Source organism: Cornus florida, unplaced genomic scaffold, assembly GCF_030987335.1.
Source record: "Cornus florida cultivar Cherokee Brave unplaced genomic scaffold, ASM3098733v1 CherokeeBrave_3.0.0_Hap2_Chr03, whole genome shotgun sequence".
NCBI lineage: Eukaryota > Viridiplantae > Streptophyta > Magnoliopsida > Cornales > Cornaceae > Cornus > Cornus florida.
This window is the reverse complement of record NW_026775573.1, coordinates 616,410-635,473: the sequence shown is the minus strand read 5'-3', so window position 1 is coordinate 635,473 and position 19,064 is coordinate 616,410. Positions and strand designations below refer to the sequence as shown.

Below are 19,064 nucleotides of genomic sequence, written 5' to 3'. Positions count from 1 at the left end.
TAGGTTGTAGTTATCGGTGGATGATGACTTCGAACTCATCACGTACGGATGCGTCTGTTTGTTCTCAATCCCTTCCCAACAACTAAAATCGATATTCCAGAGACAAAGAATTGACACCATTAATGAAATATATATATTCAATGTAGCAATTAAGTTGGGTGGGTATCAGTTGTCACGTACAGGTTTTGACCTTAATGTTTGTACACATCCTATTATATATAATTATTAGAATGTGGCTTACGGCTCAGGTGTCGGTCGAGTCAAACCGATTGATGTGAGTGTCAGTGTTCGATCCATCCATGTTACTAATTACTAATTCTTCTCTTTCCCCCTCTAATTACTAACCCCACTAACTATTGTCAGGTAAAAAAAATTATTAAGCTCCGTAATTAAACATGAATGCAAATTATTTAATTGGAGATATAAGTTCATTTTTTTTTTGAAATTTTAAGCAACTGATATTAATAAAATGGATAATTACAAAAAGGGCCATTGGGCCAAAACAACCCAAGGAAAGGGAAAGCAAGCCCAAACAGAGGCCCAAATATATCTGTTTAAATTAAAAAGTTTTGTCCACACTGATTCTTGTTCTCACGACCAAGCTAAGCTAGCTAGGCATTTTATCAGTTTGTTTTGGAATTAATTTCTGGAGGACAAAAAAAAGAAAAAGAAAAGGAAAAGACAATATATATTGGAATTAAGAAACACTTCTCCTCTCTTATCACTTATTTGGTTAAACATGAAATTAAATAGAAAAAAATATTAATACAAGAGAAACTAAAGAAAATATTTAGTTTTGAACCTTTTTAGAATAACTGAACCACTATTTACACGCAATTTTCTTTTTTATTACTATTCCGGATATTTTTTAGAATATGGCAAAAACGCGTTTCCTTTTAATTTTTCTTTCCTTTTTTCCTTTTTCTTTTAATTTTTCCTTCCTTTTTACTTTACTTTTCCTTTTAAGTACTAAATCCGTGAACCACATAAATAAAGTCTAAAATGTTCAACTACCTAAAAAGGGCTTATTAGACTCTTTAATTGTTATTGTTATTGTTCTTATCCTAGTAGTAATATTAAATCATGCAGAAATGTGTAAGCCCATGGGCCAGCCCATGCCCTCTTTGGACCCACACATTTTCCTTTTCTATTTAAGCCTAAAAAGTGGCCCCTCTGGTCACTAATTTCTCATGTTCTTATCGAATTAACATTCATCCAAGGCTTGCTTTTATTTCTTTACATTGGAAATCAAGTTTAACGGCAAATTTACATTTATGTTGCGTTTGAGAGTATCAATTCATGTTTTAAATTTAAAATTGAAACAAATTTAATTAAAATTTTAACTAATAAATATATATATTTTTTAATTTAAAATCAACCGTTAATTCGATACTCCAAAACATAACATGAATAAAATATTTGACGATAATAAATATTATCTTATTGACACATTAATTGCCATTTTTTTTAGATGATACTCACACACCCATGGTTCGAATTCTTGACTTTTTTTTTTTTTAAGTAAGAGTCTAATATCATTGGACCATTTGCGAATAGTATATTAATCGCCATCTTGTAAATGTCTCAATCACGGACAATAAAAGTATCTCTACCTAATCTTTCATCAAAGTGATTGAGATGCGTCCATAAATGAGTTGCAAAGAAATATGTGAAGATAACTTAAATTAATTCATGGTATCAGTAAAAGCAGTTTGGGGTAATCAAGTAATAAAAATATAATAGAGGAAAAATTATAAAGAAATCTTAGAAAGTTTGTTTATTAATAAGAGTTGATACTCCTATAAAAAAATAATAATAATAAAAAATAAAAATTTATTGACTTATTTGAATATATCGGTTGTTGTTAAAGTTGAAATATATATATATATATATTTTGAGTAATGATACTTGCTTTGTGATTGGTTATTTATGCATAATACATGTAATTCTTTATTTATGTGATTTGTTATGATAAATTGTCAGACCTATTTCTTTTAAGGGTAATGATGCTTGCACCGATTTGTTGCACCGAATATGTCTGATTGGTTATTTATATATAGTACATGTAATTAGAGGGCCTGATTGGTTATTTATGTATAGTACATGTAATTGGAGGGCCCCACTTCTTTATTTATGCAATTTGTTGTAATAAATTGTCAGACCTATTTCTTTTAATCGATTTATTTATGCATAAATAACCAATCGGGCCCTCTAATTACATATTACTATGCATAAATAACCAATCAGAAATATTCGGTATAACAAATTGATGCAATAAATCGGTACAAGTATCATTTACTCATATGAATTATCTCTTATATTTTTTATATTTTCAAAGTTTTCTTTACTACAAATTGTCTCTTATTTGGAAAAATGAAAGTAGTATGTAAAAATCAGATACTTTATCTAAATCATTTTCCATGTATATACTTCTAACCAATATGCCTAAATCACACACACTAAACACATGCAAAATATCCATACGCATATTTATAGATTTATATGCATACATCTACAGTCACTCGAAGACATATTTTCACATATATATTTACACATTTGTATAGTAACACACACATACACACAATAATTTATTTTCGTTTATATAATACATGTTTAGATCCACATTAGGTGGGCCGAGTTGTGGACAACTTCACAGTACTTAAGCTTGGAAAAAAAATTTGGGCTGAAAGATAAAATAGGTGTGTTTCAAGTTGCCTCATGTCCAATAAAAAGCAAGCTCTTGGGCTTAAAACCAGTAGGAGCCATTTCCTCATCAGTTCACTACCTTTCTATATCCACTATCTCTATCACACAGAATTAAGAATAAGAATAATAATAATAATAATAATGCTATCTCTGGTTTTTTCACCACCATCATCATCATCTTCGTATCCTAACTTCAATTTTCGTAATGATTCGTTGGTCTCTCTCTCATCTCTGTTCTCGGACCGTCTTCTACCTCAAAGTCGAAGGTATGGTGTTTTAGCTTTTCCCAAAACTTTCTACTCTATTAGGAAATTATATTTTTAATTTTTTTTTCTTCTTGTTTTCTTACCAGTATTCTTTTCCCTTGTTATTATGCTTTCTATATAATGGAAAATTCCCTTCCAGGAAAACCCAGGTTGTTCTACTTCTATTTTTTTTTTTTTAAGTGGTGATTCATATTTTTAATTTATATTCTTTCATGTTCTGAATTACAAAGCCGAGCTTATAAAAGTACTCAATTCTTCTAGTTTTTGGTTTGATAAAAAGGAATATATAGATGGAAGGAATTCTGATGAATTTGCAAAGCTTTTATTTTTATTTTATCATACCTATGAATTAATGTCATTATATTCTTATAAGAACCATTTAATCTATGGTCTGCGACGGTGCAGTTGCTTAATATGGAAATTGGTTCAATTGAAATTGCATTACATTATCTATGTTTCTTCTACCTGTCAGTGCATTTTGGTGTTTCATGGAAATTGGGTGGTTTTGATTTTGTGTGATATATCGTTAAAAAGTCTGTCATGCTGAATTAGGAAGTCATTGATAACACTGGTTATCTCATTTATGAGATTTTAAGAGTTGAAAGTATTAGCACTTCAAGGAGAACTGAAATAACTAATGGATATTAGCTCCGATGGTATGATCTCTCCTCCCCCAACGGAGGATGAGTGTTTGAGCCCTGCAAGGGGCAACATTTTGTGTGTGTGTGCTTTTGCTTGAACTCTTGGAAAAGAATTAAAAAAAAAAAGAACTGAAATAGACCGCATGCCAGTTAGTGATGGTTGTGGCCCCATTTTCCCATCCAACCCCATTTTGATTAATAAAATTTTTCTTCCAAAGCTATAAAAATGGTTTCTCGGAATGTCTTGGTGCATTCTCTAGTGTATCTTGTTTCAAAGCTTTTGAAAAGATGCAAAGATGTCAAGATGGAAGTTAAAAGTAGCGAGAGAAATTAAATGTGGAGCTTATGGTGATCTGTATTCTGAAGTAGGTACAAAATTGGAAGAATAATATATATAAACTTGGTATACTAAGGAAGGGGAAAACTAGAGATTGTAAGTTTGTAACCATATTAAATGTATCTAGAGTGAAGATTTATGGGTTTTAATAAATATGACGAAATTAAAAAATATGAAAAAACTACATTGAGAAATTGTTAATGGAAATCATCTAAGAAATCCAAGCTCAGAAGAATATGTAATCTTATGGAGAACATGTTTGACATAGGATTAGGGAGGGAAAATGAAATCAAGAAGGGTTTTAGGATCAAATAGGATTCCGCTTGAGCCTTAGAAGTTTTTAGGGGATGATGGCATGTCTTGGCTACCATACTGATGGAGATCCTAATGAGTTGTGTGGTCTGCGTACTTATTATAGGCTTAGGCTTAGAGGATCATTTTAAGATTTATTTTATTTTATTTTATTTTATATCTTATTAATTTCATTACACTGTTGATACCAATCGCTGACTGCAGAATTAATATGCTATGATAGCCATTGAGAAATCCAGGGACCGTGACCCGAGGCTCTAATAAGCATGTTATGATAGGTAAAGTTTATGTTAATTATCAATCAATAAGCATGTTATGATAGGTAAATCCTAAGTTACCAGGACTCTCCTATTCCCCTTAACGTACCCGTGTCAACATGGCACGGCACGGCAAGCAATCTGTATCCATTACGAGTATCCAATTTGGACATCTGAATCCTTTAGGCTTGATGATAGAAGAAGGAAAGCTCAAATGTAATAGAAAAGAAGGGTTATGTAATTCTGAGATCGATGGAACCTCTCATTTTCACCATTTTCATTTGCATTATTATTGAGTACATTCTTTTATTATAAAAATAGCCTCAAGCGTTATACTCTTATATGACATATTAAGTTTTGTAAGTGTGTAATACGTGTCCACTTACCCAAATCCAAAGCCTTGGATGCATTTCAAGTCGAGTCCACGTTTTTCTAAAATTTGGGATTTAGTGCACACATACCCATACTCGACACAAGTACCCGAGTCCAGTTAACACAGGGTAAAGTGCAGAAATACAAAGCATAAAACATCCACAAGCATGAATACCTATGTTTACGTGAAAACCCCAACGGGGAAAATCCATGGGACCTAATCTTGGCATAGCAAATTAGCCATGAGAAAGTATTTTACAACTATGTTCAGGATTTCCAACCCTAAAACCCCTAGTTTCCTATTGACACAGACTGATCACCAAACTCTCTGCTCAAGTCTTAAGGCACACAGTCTACTCCGCTAATAAATCTGCCGTCATGCGATTGGTTTCTCCAATCTGCAAGTTAATCTCCAATGAGATCCAAACTTTGATTTATAGTGTTATGGTTGACCAATTGTCAAACATATAATGAAGCTCCGTACTTTAGAAATCAATCAGACAATAATATAGGGTATTCTACGAAGAACCTCATTTGCGACTGAAAAACAAAGCTGTCAAACTCTCTCACAGTTGTGTAGTTGTGTCTCTTATGTCTTTCTTCAACTTATCTTTTTACCCAAATAGCGTTGACTTGAGGTTCCAACCTTTTATTTACCATTCTTGAGGGTGAGTTGATAATTTTAGACCCCAACAACTTTTTATTTCTCCCCCAATTTATTATAGGAATTAAATTTATTTCATCTTTAAGTGTATCCCTCTTAAAGCTTTTAATTTATTTAAGTTCAAAATTTCATTACTTAAGGGTGTATAATTTTGACCCTCTCATAGCCTTTGTAGGTTCTTTTATTTCTCGAAGGATTGTGAATATTTCTTTGTAGCAAATCATTAAAATGTTCATGACATTGATATTTTATGTGACCTCTTCTTTTTTGACAAGTGACATTTTATGTGACCTTTTCTTTTTTGACAAGTGATATTTTATGTGACCTTTTTTATAACAATAGTGACAAGTTTTAATGTGTTTAGGAGAATCAACAACTTTAGGGATTCTCTCCCCCCTCTTCCCTTCTCTCTTTCTCTCTTATAAATTCAGTCTTAGAAGTGGAGTGTGTACTAGAATTGCCAACACATTCCGAACCACTCTTATTTCCAACAAATTTATTTATCCCTAAGAATTTATCTAAATTTTCAGTGCCACTTGTGAAGTTTTGAATTCCCCTGTACCTGTTCTGCACACATTGGAAAGATCTTAGCATGTATTTTGTATTGGGTTTACCAAAGATTGCTAGAGGACATTATTTTGTTCTAGGTGTTAGGATAGGTTTTCTTTAATGACACATTTTATTCCTTGTAATAAAATAGTTGATGCCTCACATGTGGTTGAATTGTTCTTTAAGGAGATTGTTAGGCTCCATGGATTACCCACTTTCATTGTGTTTGATAGAGATGTCACAGGTGTGAGTTACTTTTGGAAGACACTTTGAGACTTTTTGGGACTAATATGAAATTCTCTTGTGGTCAGACCGAGGTTGTTAATAGGAGTATAGGAGATTGATTTGGGTGTTTTGAAACATGATCACTCCTCTAGTAATGTCGTGGCTATGTTGGATACGTGTCCTACATAGACACACGTGGGACATGGCCAGACATGTGTCCAATTCGGCTAAAAGTGTCCTATAATTTGAAATTTTTTTTTTTTTCATAGTTGGACATGATTGGGACACACATCGACGTGGCATGGACATGATGGGAACACGTTTGGGACACTTTCAGGACGCGGTGGGGTAGCTTTGCAATTATTATTATTATTTTTTAAAAAAATGGGGTTCCAATGTAATTATAATATATATTAGGGTAAATTACACTTAGACCCCTTGAGGTTAGGTCATTTTTCACCTATATGAAGATTTTGGTTTTAACTTGCACTTATACCCCAATTTACTTTTTGGGCTCTGACACATGTGAATTGACCCTTTTACCCTTAATTTTTTAATACAATTTAATACAAATAAATTTATAATTTTAAAAGACAGAACTACCCCTCTCTGCATCTAATACACACAACACCCAACACCCCTCTCTGCATCTAACACACACCACGATCACTATAGTCCAACCTGCCACCACGATTGAGTCAGCCATAGTCCCCTTTGATTGATCTACCAACCTTCTTTCAGCATCTCTCACCCCGAGTTTACTCTGTTGCATCTATCAATTCTCTCCCATGAGTCGCGATCTTCTTTTGGATCTTGTCATATAATCATGCGAAACTGTTTTTGACGAGGCTTTTGTGATCATGAGGCTTAATAGTGATTATGTGCTCATTGCAATTGTGGCAAACTGGAAATTATCTGAAAATATTTTTATTTAATTTTTTGTCTACCTGATTTTGAGGAAAGCCGAAAGCGGTCACTATACTCAATTTTCTGACAGTATTTTCTGGTAGTTGAGCCCATCTTAAACCACTTGCATTTATATGCTTGAGTTGTTATTCAAGTTGTTACTTCGTCCTTGAATGTCTCCTTTTATCATTCCTTTATTCTATTTTTTTTTCTTTTTATTTGCTGGATAGCTTTTCATTGAAGTCCCCTTTTAGCTGTGTATGTCAGCATATTTGATTTAGATCATTAGAATGTTTTAACAATATGCATGATGCATACTTTTTTATTACGTGTGATTCAGTAGTCATTCTAAGAGTTTGTATTTTCCTTTAAACTATTGTGTTAGTTATTTGTATTATATGATTACAATTAGTCTTTTTTTTTTTTGGTTCCTTTTCGATTTCTATCAATTTATCCTCTGATTTAATTGGTTCCTTTTCGATTTCTATCTGCTGAAATCCATCAATTACTGTGTTAATTTGTCAGGAAAAAAAATATATGTAGCAAAGGCAACGGTGCTGCTTGTAAGGTCACTTGGGGGTATTTTTGTCATGAAAAAATTGAGGGGTATTTTTGTCATGAAAAAATTGAAATACACTTTTTTTTTGTCAACAAATGGTCAAAAGGGTAGAATAGTCATTTTATACTTAAAAAGTACTCTGATGTCACTACAAATTGACATTTGGGGTGTAAGTGAAATATGAAATCACTCTTTCAAATATGAGTGAAAATTAAAACCAAAATCTTCATCTAGGTGAGAAATGACTTAACCTCAGGGGGTCTGAGTGTAATTTACCCAATATATTTTGGGTTAATTAAACTTATTAGGGTTTCTATTTTTACATGCTTATTCTTATTGTTTAGTTGAGATTTAAAAGTCGGTTAAAGCTAGTTTAATCTTGAATTTCTGTTATAATGAATTAATTTGATTTTTCAACCTATTTACCCCTTCTCTAGGTACTTTGGGCCTCAGCTTACTCTACCGTTAGAGCTTAGGTTACGGGCCTATCCCTGAGGCCTGACCCATTTATCAGCCAAAGTCTGACCAGTCTTAGGCCCAGCAGGCCTATCACCTGATTTTTCTGAGTCAAACCAGCTCGTGGCTGACATCTATACAATATTTCTTTCACTTTCTCCATTGCCTCACTGATTGGTACAATATATAATATATCATCATCATCATCACCCTTTCTTTTGTCCCATATGGATGGGGTACAATATATAATATATGTATATGCATATACATTTTGGGTAATGAAGAATTGAACTGCCTGCTAGCCACTTGAGATTCTCGGATGGTGTGAACACCGAATGGACACAACCACCCACAAACCACGTGCATTTTACTTTTGGTGAGTCTCAAAAGGTCAAACCTGGTGACCCAAGGAGAGTACTCCCAAGGACCTTACCATAGCCGAGCTAATAGCCTTCTTCTCTGTAGTTTTAATTGACAAAGAAGCAGTCATGATTGTTTTTTTTATTTTTTATTTAAATTTATTTATTTCCCCTGATTAAGTGTTGATCGACTAGACAATGCTGCTACCACTTTCTCCTTTGCCTTTCTATGTGGCAATAATAGTTAATGACTTGTTTTTTACAGCTTTAATGGACAAAGAAGAAATTATGAAAATCTTGGATGCTCTACACTAAAGTGCAGACTTGCCAGGGCCAAAGTGCCTCCTTCCCCAAGTCCTGATACACTGGTGAGAGAACCTCACAAATATTTTGATCAGGTTATCATTACAGTTCGTTCTGGGGATGGAGGTCATGGTGCCGTTCTTGGTATGCCTAACCAAAGGGTTCCTTCAAAGTCACAAGGAAAACTTGAGAAGGAGAAAACGAGGAAGAAGAGTTTGTATAAAAGAGATTTTGATGGGTCTCTTATCCTTCCTATGGGTGGACATGGAGGGGATGTTGTAATTTATGCAGATGAGGGCAAAGATACATTGTTGGAGTTTCACAAAAAGAGCCGCTACAAAGCAAAGCGTGGGGGAAATGTTGATGCAATGGGTGTTTTGACATCTCTGGTCAATGGTGGACTTGCTGCCCCGACACTGCGTATTCCAGTACCTTTAGGTTTGTGTGTTACATTATGTAGTTAATTAAAAAAATATCTTGCAGACTTTCTATGTCTCTATTTGAGCAACAGTCGAGGAATTATAACTAAAAATATTGAAAGTTGGGTACAACCTTACAATTTTAGGTATGAAAAGAATGTGATGAAATGAATTTTATTCATGAATGAGATTGTGAAAATACAGTGCTGATATGTTCTATCATCTTCTGCGCATTGACAGGTACGGTTGTAAAACATAAACGAGGGAAACTATTGGCAGATCTAGCAAATCCAGGTGATGAGATTCTTGTTGCAAGAGGTGGACAAGGAGGGGTAAGGCATTCACGTTCCCAATGGCAGTGAAATTCTCAGCGGATAATGTTCTTAGTATCCCTTACGCATTTAGCTAGTCTGAGCTATCTTTTCTTTCCTAACCTTTCTATCGAATATATTGCGTTTCATAATAATAAGATAGACTAATATTTTAGGGGTTTGTTTATGTTCTGTTTTGTGTTGTTTCTTTCTATGTTTTGTCTTCATCAGTTTTATTTATTTATTAGTTGGTGGGGGTGAGGGTGCTTGTTTTGTTGGGGTGGGTGGGCAGAGGCTTGAGGCTTTTTGTTTCTGTGAATACTTTTACTTTTAAAATGTGACTATTTAGACTCCGAAGATTGTTTCCGCTTTTGTTAGAGCTTTCTTCATTTCTGCTATGCAATACACCTTAGTGGTATCCCCCCCCCCCCTCCAGTAGAGGTCAAACAAGAAATAAAAGTCCCATAGAATGACACCTCCCACAGAACTTCAACAGCAATGGCAGAAGGAGAGATATTACACCCTGATGTAGAGCAGCATTCCTATGACACCAAAGTCTCCAAATAGCATTGGCAAAAACAGAAGTCAAAATAATTGATTTCATTGAAAGAGATTTAGTCATCCCCAGGAACCAATCAACCAGCTGAGCAATTGTAAAAAAATTGCCTGCAGAAATATGAAGCCTATCAAAGATCTCTCTCCAAAATGGTGTAGCAAAAGAGCAGCTACAGAAGAGATGGTCATTGTCATATTCAGTGGTATTAGAATTGTTAGCATATATGATATCCACGATTTATGGAATGACTTACCATATTAGCAGAGATTTGATTATGCTATAGAATATGCCGTAGAATATGCTTTAGAATATGTTGCGACTTGATTTAGATTTGATTTAGTTTCCTTTCTTGTAATATGAGCATGTGCTCTTATTTTATCTATAAATGCTATAGCTGTGAATGAGTGATTGATATCATTTAAGCCTTTACATATTATAAATCTCATTCAAACCTTTTTCATATTTCTCTTCTCTTTCTTCTATATTGTATTTCTACTAGTATTATGACTGTTTTTAGCATGTGATTGGACTATCTATGACTCTTATTTAGCATGTGATTGGACCTGTGTGTTCAACCTTGACTTATAATTTGGTTTCTCTTGTAATTGGCGGCAGATCAGCTTGTTAGAAGTGCCAGAGTATAGAAGAAAAAAACTAATGGCTTCAACCACAAATGTGATGAGAGATGACAGTGATAAGGTAAAAACCAATATTGCTAATAATGAGAGACATTTATGACTCAATTTCTTTCAGTAAGCCTAAATTTGGAAGGTTTTTGTACTCTTGTAGCCTCATATTTGTTGATCAGCCCCTTTTTTGTTTTCATTTATTTTTTTATACAAGTTAATTCCTAGAATATAATAATTTGGAACATGTTATTCTCCACTTCATATGTGATCGTGATTTAATTTGGTATTGCCTGCTATATGATTAAAAAATAAAAAATAAATACGCATTCATCCATTCACACGTAATTATTTTCGAATATGTTTATTCAAAGTTCGTAATTGTTACTGAATTTTTTTATATCTGATGAACTGTAGCTAACAAGCACACTGGAGTGATGGAAATATAAACCCTTCTTTAATATTGTATTGAATCATGAATCACTTTGTAATTCCAAAGTAAAGTGAGGTCTAGGAGATATTTATGCATTTGAGCTAGCTATCAAGGCATGATAGTCGTCCGGTTAACGGAAATGTTTTTGTCACTGAAAATATGTAACTTTTAAGTTAACCAGATATTTATGACATGCATTCATGGATCACCACTGTGACTCCAGTGTATTCTACATATCATTGCTGATGGATAATTACAATGTAAAGAAGTTGACACACGAAATGGTAAAATGCTCTTGTGCTCCCTAGCAGCTGAATGTCATATAAGATGAATTCTGTACCATGTCAGTCAGAAGCAGTTCTTTACTTATTAATAAAACGATCTATATTGAATGATCTGACCACTATGCTGGACACCTCAAAGCATATATACTTCCAACTTATTTTATTGATATTGTCACTTTGTCATGAAGAAATATATTTTTTACTGGAGAAATAGGTTGCCCACTTATAAAGTTGAAAATAACTTTCAAAGCTAACGTCCACAATGAGATCCATCATTCCTATCATGAAAACATCATCATTCTCAATTGATTTCAGGTTCTAGTACTTGGTCAGCCTGGGGAGGAGATTAGTTTAGAGTTGATTCTAAGAGTTGTTGCTGATGTTGGTATTGTAGTAAGTGTACTCTTTTTTTTTTTCCTTTCTGTAAATGCATGGAAATTTATTCAGATGCATATATATATGTAAGCATGTACATACATAATGTCATATACAAAAATTCTTACTTACATAAATGCATGAACACATCATTCATGAATGCATATAATTCCATGCTTACAGATGTGTGCAAACATACATATGTTCATTGAAATTCTATAACTTGCTTCTTATAATTCTTATTTTTATTTATTTATTAATGAATTATTCTGGAACTTTTTAATCTTGTTGCAAATGGTATTGTAACTCACAATGTCTGTTCCATGAGTTGATTGGAATTTGGAGGAGCTAAAAACCCAATAGTACTTAAATTTAAAAGAAACCGTGTCTGCTGGACTAACCTGATTAAATTTAGATTCTATTTCTGTAACATTAAAATATTGAAATATATTTAAAGAACTCTTCAATAATTATTCAGTTTGTAGTTGACTTGATCCAACCCTAGTCAATTGTCAATCCAATTTACTGGTCAACTGTTAGAGGTTCTTCTCCCACATCAAATCCGGATGGGGAGGGTTTTGGGCTTATAAGAGCGGGCAGAAATGTGGAGAAATATGTTAGAATTGAAAGGATTGAGAATTAGTCGAACCAAAACTGAGCAGGTAGAAATGTGCAGAAATATGTTAGAATTGAAAGGATTGAGAATTAGTCGAACTAAAACTGAGTATATGGAGTGCAAATTTAGTAAAGATTTGGGCATTCATAATATAATGTTCACACTTCAAAACCAAAAAGTTACTCAAAATAACTATTTTTGATTTCTAGGATCGATAATGCAAAAGGATGGAGAGATAGATAGTGATATAGCTAAGTAGAATTGGAGCGGGCTGGACCAAGTGGAGACAAGCTAGTGGAATTTTATGTGATAAAAGAATAACACATAGGCTAAAAGGAAATTTTTATAGAACTGTAATTACACCAACTATGTTGAATGGAGCAGAATGTTGGGCTCTAAAAAAGAAACAATAGTAATGCCTTCATGCAGTGAAAGCGAGAATGCTAAAATAGATGAGCGGAGTGACTAGGAGAGATAGAATAAGTAATGAGAGTGTGAGAGAAAAATTAGGGGTGGATCCCATTAGTGAGAAAATTAGAGAAAGTAGACTTAGATGGTTTGAACACCTACATTGGACACCTAGAGATGCACGGTCAAACGAGGAAAAGTAGTTGTAATAGAAGTTAAGAGGCGGAGAGAGAGCCCGACCAAAAATAACTTGAGATAAGGTTATTAGAAATGATTTAAAAAAATTAAATATAGTAGGCGAAATGGCCTGTAATACGAAGGATTAGAGAAAAAGAATTCATGTGGCTGACCCCATTCATGGAATTAAGCCAATGATAATGATGATGATGATGATGAGGGCGGGTAAGAAACTCCACCTAGTAACTTAAGCTTTTGGGTCTGATAGCAAGCGGCCGGCCGGTTACAAGTGGTATCAGAGCAGGTTCAGTCCTTGATGCGGTGTCATGCCAAGCACCCATATGGCTGGTGTTTGGGTTCGGGTTGTTATTTGGCCCTCCTGCTGTTGGGGGGAACGGGTAGGCAGGGTGGTCCGACCATGAGGGCATTGCGAGTTCAGATGGGAAAGAATGTTAGAGTTTCTCATCTTCCATCGTTTCCAGATGCAGACGGTCTTGGGCTTATAAGGGCGGGTAGGCAAAGCTTTTGGGTCGGATGGCAAGTGCCCGGCCTACTACATCAACTATCCATACTGTCTTATTATTATTATTTGGCCATTGTATAGTACTTGAAACAAATTGCTTACAGAATCATCTGAGGACCGTTGAATAAATTGGTTAGGTCCCAATATGGAGAATCTGATTTGGATGACAATCTAAATGTTGTGACTCCCTCTTTGGTTGGGCTTATAAGTGCGGTCAGGTGGTTCAACCTAACAGCTTAAGCTTTTGGATAGGATGGCAAGCGCCCGGCCCTTAACATCAATTATCCATACTGTCTTATCTTTAGGCCATTGTATAGCATTTGAAACAAATTTCTTACAGAATAATCCGAGGACTGTTGAATAAACTGGTTAGGTCCCAATATGGAGAATCTGATTTGGACGGCAATCTAAATGCTGTGACTCTCTCTGTGGACCCTGGTTGGTGAAACAATCAAAAGGTTTCTTACTGTTTAATTGGCCATTCTTTCTTCCACTAACTTGGTGAGTTTTGACTTATTACCATTGTCAATGATCTACAAAAGATGTGGTTGGTTTTTTGGTTCGACTAAAATGGAGTTAGTGAAGGGGTTGAAGAACTAAGTTGAGGCCTATCATGCATGGTCTTTTTAAGTTGTGTGAAACACTTGTTACAGGTACAAGATACTTTTATGTATATACGGGACACATCGAATGTGTTCGCCCTGTTTGGTTGGACATGCAACCAGCAAGCTTATCATATAGTTGTGGTATATCATGTAATTGTAAATAGAACTTTCTTATTATGTTACTTTTTATTACTTCAAAACTAGTGAAATTTCATGGTATCAAAATGTACATAAATACTCTATTATGCCCAAGAACATAAAAGAGGAATATAAAAAGATCCAAATCTTTAGCTATGTCATGGACTATCCCGTTGACTTTGTTTTGCCCAGCGCATGGACATATACACACACCTGAAAACATATCGGAGTCCTTTAACATAGCAGGGGCTTCATTATGATAGAGCTCAGTGTTCTCTTTTAAATATTTTTTTTAGCATAATAATTTATTAGAAAATATTTTACCAAGTGAAAAGGAAAGCAAAAATTACGATTTGTTGTTGCTCTAGAATGTTAATTATCTCACTTTCTTCACCAGAGAATCTAGATCACATGGTCTACTGAGTATCATTAGTGTCGATATAGCAGTGGATTATTGATCCAGATCTATACCTGTTACTTGGCTGGTTATTTAAGTATCATTTGCAGGTTTTAAAAAGTCATACGCCAACTTTAGATAATTATATGCTCTTTGTCCAGGGACTCCCTAATGCTGGAAAATCAACCCTATTGGCAGCCATAACAGGCGCAAAACCTGATATTGCGGATTATCCTTTCACAACGTTAATGCCAAACCTTGGACTCCTTGACGGCGACTCTAGTTTAGGGCCAGGGAAGTTTTCATCTGAAGCAACGTTGGCAGATCTGCCTGGTCTTATTGAGGGAGCTCATCTAGGGAAGGTATTTCGGGTTTTGCATCTGACTACAGCTTATTTTTTATTAGTAAGTTAGCTTATATTTGATGATGTCATATTGCAGGGTCTTGGTCGCAAATTTTTGAGACACCTGAGAAGGACTAGATTGTTGGTCCATGTTGTTGATGCTGCTGCTGAGGATCCTGTTAATGACTATAGAACTATAAAAGAAGTATGTCTTTTTCCAAACAGAAAACTCGTTGATATTCTTTGGAGATCATTTTCCTCTTTCCTAAGATATCCTTGTCGATTTTACTTGCTTAGATGATATAATCAAGTGTTAACATTTTTCTAATGAATTGATTTAAGTTAAACTCGCACAGGTAGGTGAGTTGGCCAAGTCAATGGCTTAGGAAACATGCCTTAGGTTTGACTCACTTTGAGCTTGCCCAATGCATGTGGTATGTGGGAGATTACGTGCATCTGTAAGGCCAGTCTCAAACTCAAACTGTGTTGTCTTGGTATGACCATAAAAAGAAAGAGAAAGGACAGTTATTAGAATTAGTTCCAAGTAGAGTTGACCCTGGCGTGATATAAGTTCTTGGCTTGAATCTTGATCTGTCTTGCTTATGTTCTTGAAATATATAATATTTTTCCATATTTTTTTGCCCTCATTATATATATATATATATATGAACTATAAAACCATCTGTAATAAAATTTGTTGCATTTTTGTGTACTATTTGCCTCATAGAAGTTCTATCACTTTTATGTAACTGCCTGTCTATTTTATTTTCATCCTTTGTGATGAAAATCATCATTGTCCTTGCCTTTATTGGAACACAGTCTCATAAGCTTATGAGCTTGGTCATCACAAACGAATGGCCGACAATGGCGTCGGCCATTCGTTACTTGCCTACATAGCTTACCTGAGCAACATTTGTGTCTTTTCAAGTAATTGTATGCAGAACCTTTTGTCTTTTTCTGTTCACTTTCTTATATGTTGAACTATATAAAATTATTATTTTGCAGGAACTGCGTTTGTATAATCCTGATTATCTTGAACGACCATATATTGTTGTGTTAAATAAGATTGATCTTCCTGAGGTACGTGGTTAAGATAGCTTTGTCAATGGTACTGAGATACTTCTTTTAGCTCATAAGTTGTCTTTGTGCCAGTGACCTGTTTCCAGTTTTAGTCAATAGTCTGCTTAAACTATCAGGAATGTTTCTGGATCTCAACTCAAAGTAATTATAATCACAGGCAAGTGATAGGCTTCCATCTTTGACTCGAGAAATATTGAGAATTGGTAGTAATGAGGTACCTTCTCCACCAGAGACGTCCTCTCTAGATGAACAATCGCCATCTGCCGAGGGTCAAACTGTAAATGTTCTTTCTTCAGAGGTCTCTGATACAAGTAGGATCGTTAAAGAAATTGAAGATTATCCACGCCCTGCTGCTGTTGTGGGTGTTAGTGTTCTGTAAGTTCCTCAGTCTTATTTTCTTTTCCTTTTGATTTGTTGTATATGATATTATGCTGTGCCTTATCGTGGATTCTGTTTCCTTGTAAGATTCAGGATTTTGCTTGTCTATGGTATTACATTTCAACTCTTCCTGAAATTTGAAATTACATCTTATTTGACTCGTGGGACCAACAAACAATATTTTGTAACAGATGCACAAAATTCTTAGTAATAAATGAACAATTTCCTTGTGTGCTTTAAATATAATTAGTAGGAGTGAAAGCTGGAGCTTGTCTCAAAAGCCTTCAGAACAACAGGATTTTCCTGTGTTCTGATCACCATTGTTGGAATAGGTCAACCAGAGTCTTCATTTCAATTTTTAAAAATTCAAATGGTATAGTTGTCTGGGTTGGTGTCTCATTTCAATTTAGTATATCCATTTGAATGAGGTTTTTCGTAGATATATCTTTATCCTTTAATCACTGGATTGGTGAAAAGAGGTTAACTGCGTGAGTCCTGTGTGGGGTGTATGACTGGAGTAATTTTTAGCAGAGTGATTTCTGGAAATGCAAGTCATGTTCCATGCTTCTGGAGCTTAATGGATCCGCTTGTGCTCCAAATATAATAGTTTTTATCCTGTAACCATGTTTTAAGGTTATTTTCCCTTAGTATTTCATGTTGTTGAAATACAATTTTGTTCTTAACTACTATAGATCCTCGATTCAACAAATTATCAATGTATTTCTGCTCATTTAAAAAATAAATAAATAAATAAAAACAAAACAAAAACAAAAAATGGTGGGTTTTTTTTTTTTTTTTTTGTGGAAGTATGACCTGGATTTGTCTCTATACAGAGAGCATCCTGAGTGAGTCTTGCTATGTTTGCAGAAAAGGTATCAGGATAAAGGAGATGTTGAAAGAGATAAGGGCATCCCTGCGAAAGTGCCGAGATTCCAAAGAGGCATTGGAATCGAATGTGCAAGTGTGAGAGCTTCAACAGCAGTGAATGATTTTGACAGTAGTCTTCCATCTTCAATCGCTGGCCTGTCTGTCCGGTAAATTACATATGTCTGGATTTTGAATGTGTTACTGTGGGGGAGCTGTATCATCCATTTGCCCCTACAAAGTTGCAGGTTCACCTCGGCCATGTCAGAAATGTATAGTCGGCATTCAGTTCTCCACTATCCCACTACCGCTGCTTGGCTCCTTGCTATTTTTATATATCTACCACCTTGAGGCCATTGGCACCGTCAAAATCCTATGGATTCCTACTTAGCCTGTTAATTGTAGTATTAATTATTTAGTCTTGTCGTTGATTATGTCCAGCATTTTTGTGCTAGTGGGAGGTGCCAAAACCGGTTTTTATTCAGTTGACCGGAACACTGGGATTTTGTTATGTGCAATCAGATTATAGATGGAACATTTTAATAATTAATCCTTATAGAGATGCCATCCAAATCAAAGGTGTTATAAGAATTAGAGAGGTAGGTATTTGAGAGTTGGATAATCTTACAGCTGTTCGATTTCTGTGTGCTTGGTTGTTCAATCCAGACACACACAATATTACAGGTCAGCTTTGATATTATCCCGGAATGCATAATGACATATATTACGTAAGAAATATTACAGGTACTTTTCTGGGTGCACTAGTTAGGACTTGGTTTAACAAAACAATTTTTTTATATATTTTTTTTAAGTTCAAACAAATACACATACTAGGCTCAAACTCTCCATAGAGTAGCTATCCGCTCATTTCCATTGGAAACAGGGACAGAGCCCGGCTTAGGGCTAGGGGTGCATAAAAACTCGTTAGAACCTAGTTTTGGTTCTGCTCCTTTAGGGTCCGCCTCTGCTTTTAGTTCTAAAATGTGGAACTGTTGGTCCACGGTTCTTGTTCCGATTCTAAGTCCATTAGAACCGAACCGTAAACTATATATGTACATACATATATTACAATATTAATAAACAATAAAATAATAATTTTTTAGACGACTTCATAAAGATAACAATTTATTTTGTAGACGATTTCATAAAGTTAAGGTTACTCTCAAATGTTTTTTTACTTTAAATTTCATATTTGATTAAGGAAAAAAAAAAAAAAAATAGCTCATTTGCTTTTAGATTATAAATATATTTTATTTCATGGTTGAGAGGTTTATTATTGTCCATTTGTTGTATAATGTATTTGCTTTAATAAGCTAAATCCGTGTTGTTGGTAGTGATCGGTTTGGTTTAAGCCTCAACGATTTGGTTTTAATTTTTTTAAGAATTGTTAAAATCGGTTCAGTTCCGATTTAGTTTGAAATCTTATTCTAATTTTTTAAAAATTATTAAAATCGGTTCAGTTTTGATTTAATTTAAAATCTTATTGAACCGAATTGTCTATTATATGTCTATTTTCATCGAAAAGATAAATAAAATTAATTCATGCTAACTTAAAAAAAAGAGAGGATTAAATCGTTTATGTAATCAAGTGATAACAATATAATACTGGGAAAATTAGA

At 34.4% G+C, this 19,064-nt stretch overlaps 1 protein-coding gene across 3 annotated transcripts; it reads left to right on the top strand.

Annotated features, from left to right (window-relative positions):
• Nucleotides 1-2,746: 2,746 nt before the first annotated feature.
• On the top strand, nucleotides 2,747-17,995 carry LOC132298893 (probable GTP-binding protein OBGC2). 3 transcript variants are annotated; one of them, XM_059795238.1, is made up of 11 exons: nucleotides 2,748-2,972; nucleotides 3,059-3,121; nucleotides 8,875-9,350; nucleotides 9,572-9,663; nucleotides 10,814-10,897; nucleotides 11,857-11,934; nucleotides 14,942-15,142; nucleotides 15,221-15,328; nucleotides 16,129-16,203; nucleotides 16,361-16,578; nucleotides 17,449-17,995. In XM_059795238.1, exons 1-11 carry the CDS (start codon nucleotides 2,848-2,850, stop codon nucleotides 17,546-17,548), a joined length of 1,620 nt encoding a protein of 539 aa, XP_059651221.1. In that variant the 5' UTR covers nucleotides 2,748-2,847; the 3' UTR covers nucleotides 17,549-17,995. The 3 variants fall into 3 exon arrangements, with proteins under 3 accessions (XP_059651223.1, XP_059651221.1, XP_059651222.1); XM_059795240.1 differs by lacking the exon at nucleotides 11,857-11,934 and having other exon boundaries at nucleotides 2,747-2,972; XM_059795239.1 differs by lacking the exon at nucleotides 3,059-3,121 and having other exon boundaries at nucleotides 2,750-2,972.
• The last annotated feature ends 1,069 nt before the right edge of the window (nucleotides 17,996-19,064 follow it).

Excerpts from the sequence above, each read along its gene's own strand:
- LOC132298893 (XM_059795238.1), top strand. The coding sequence starts at position 2,848 with ATGCTATCTCTGGTTTTTTCACCACCATCATCATCATCTTCGTATCCT. Across the intron at positions 9,351-9,571 it reads GCGTATTCCAGTACCTTTAG|GTACGGTTGTAAAACATAAA; the intron begins GTTTGTGTGTTA and ends GCGCATTGACAG. Across the intron at positions 16,204-16,360 it reads ATAAGATTGATCTTCCTGAG|GCAAGTGATAGGCTTCCATC; the intron begins GTACGTGGTTAA and ends TTATAATCACAG.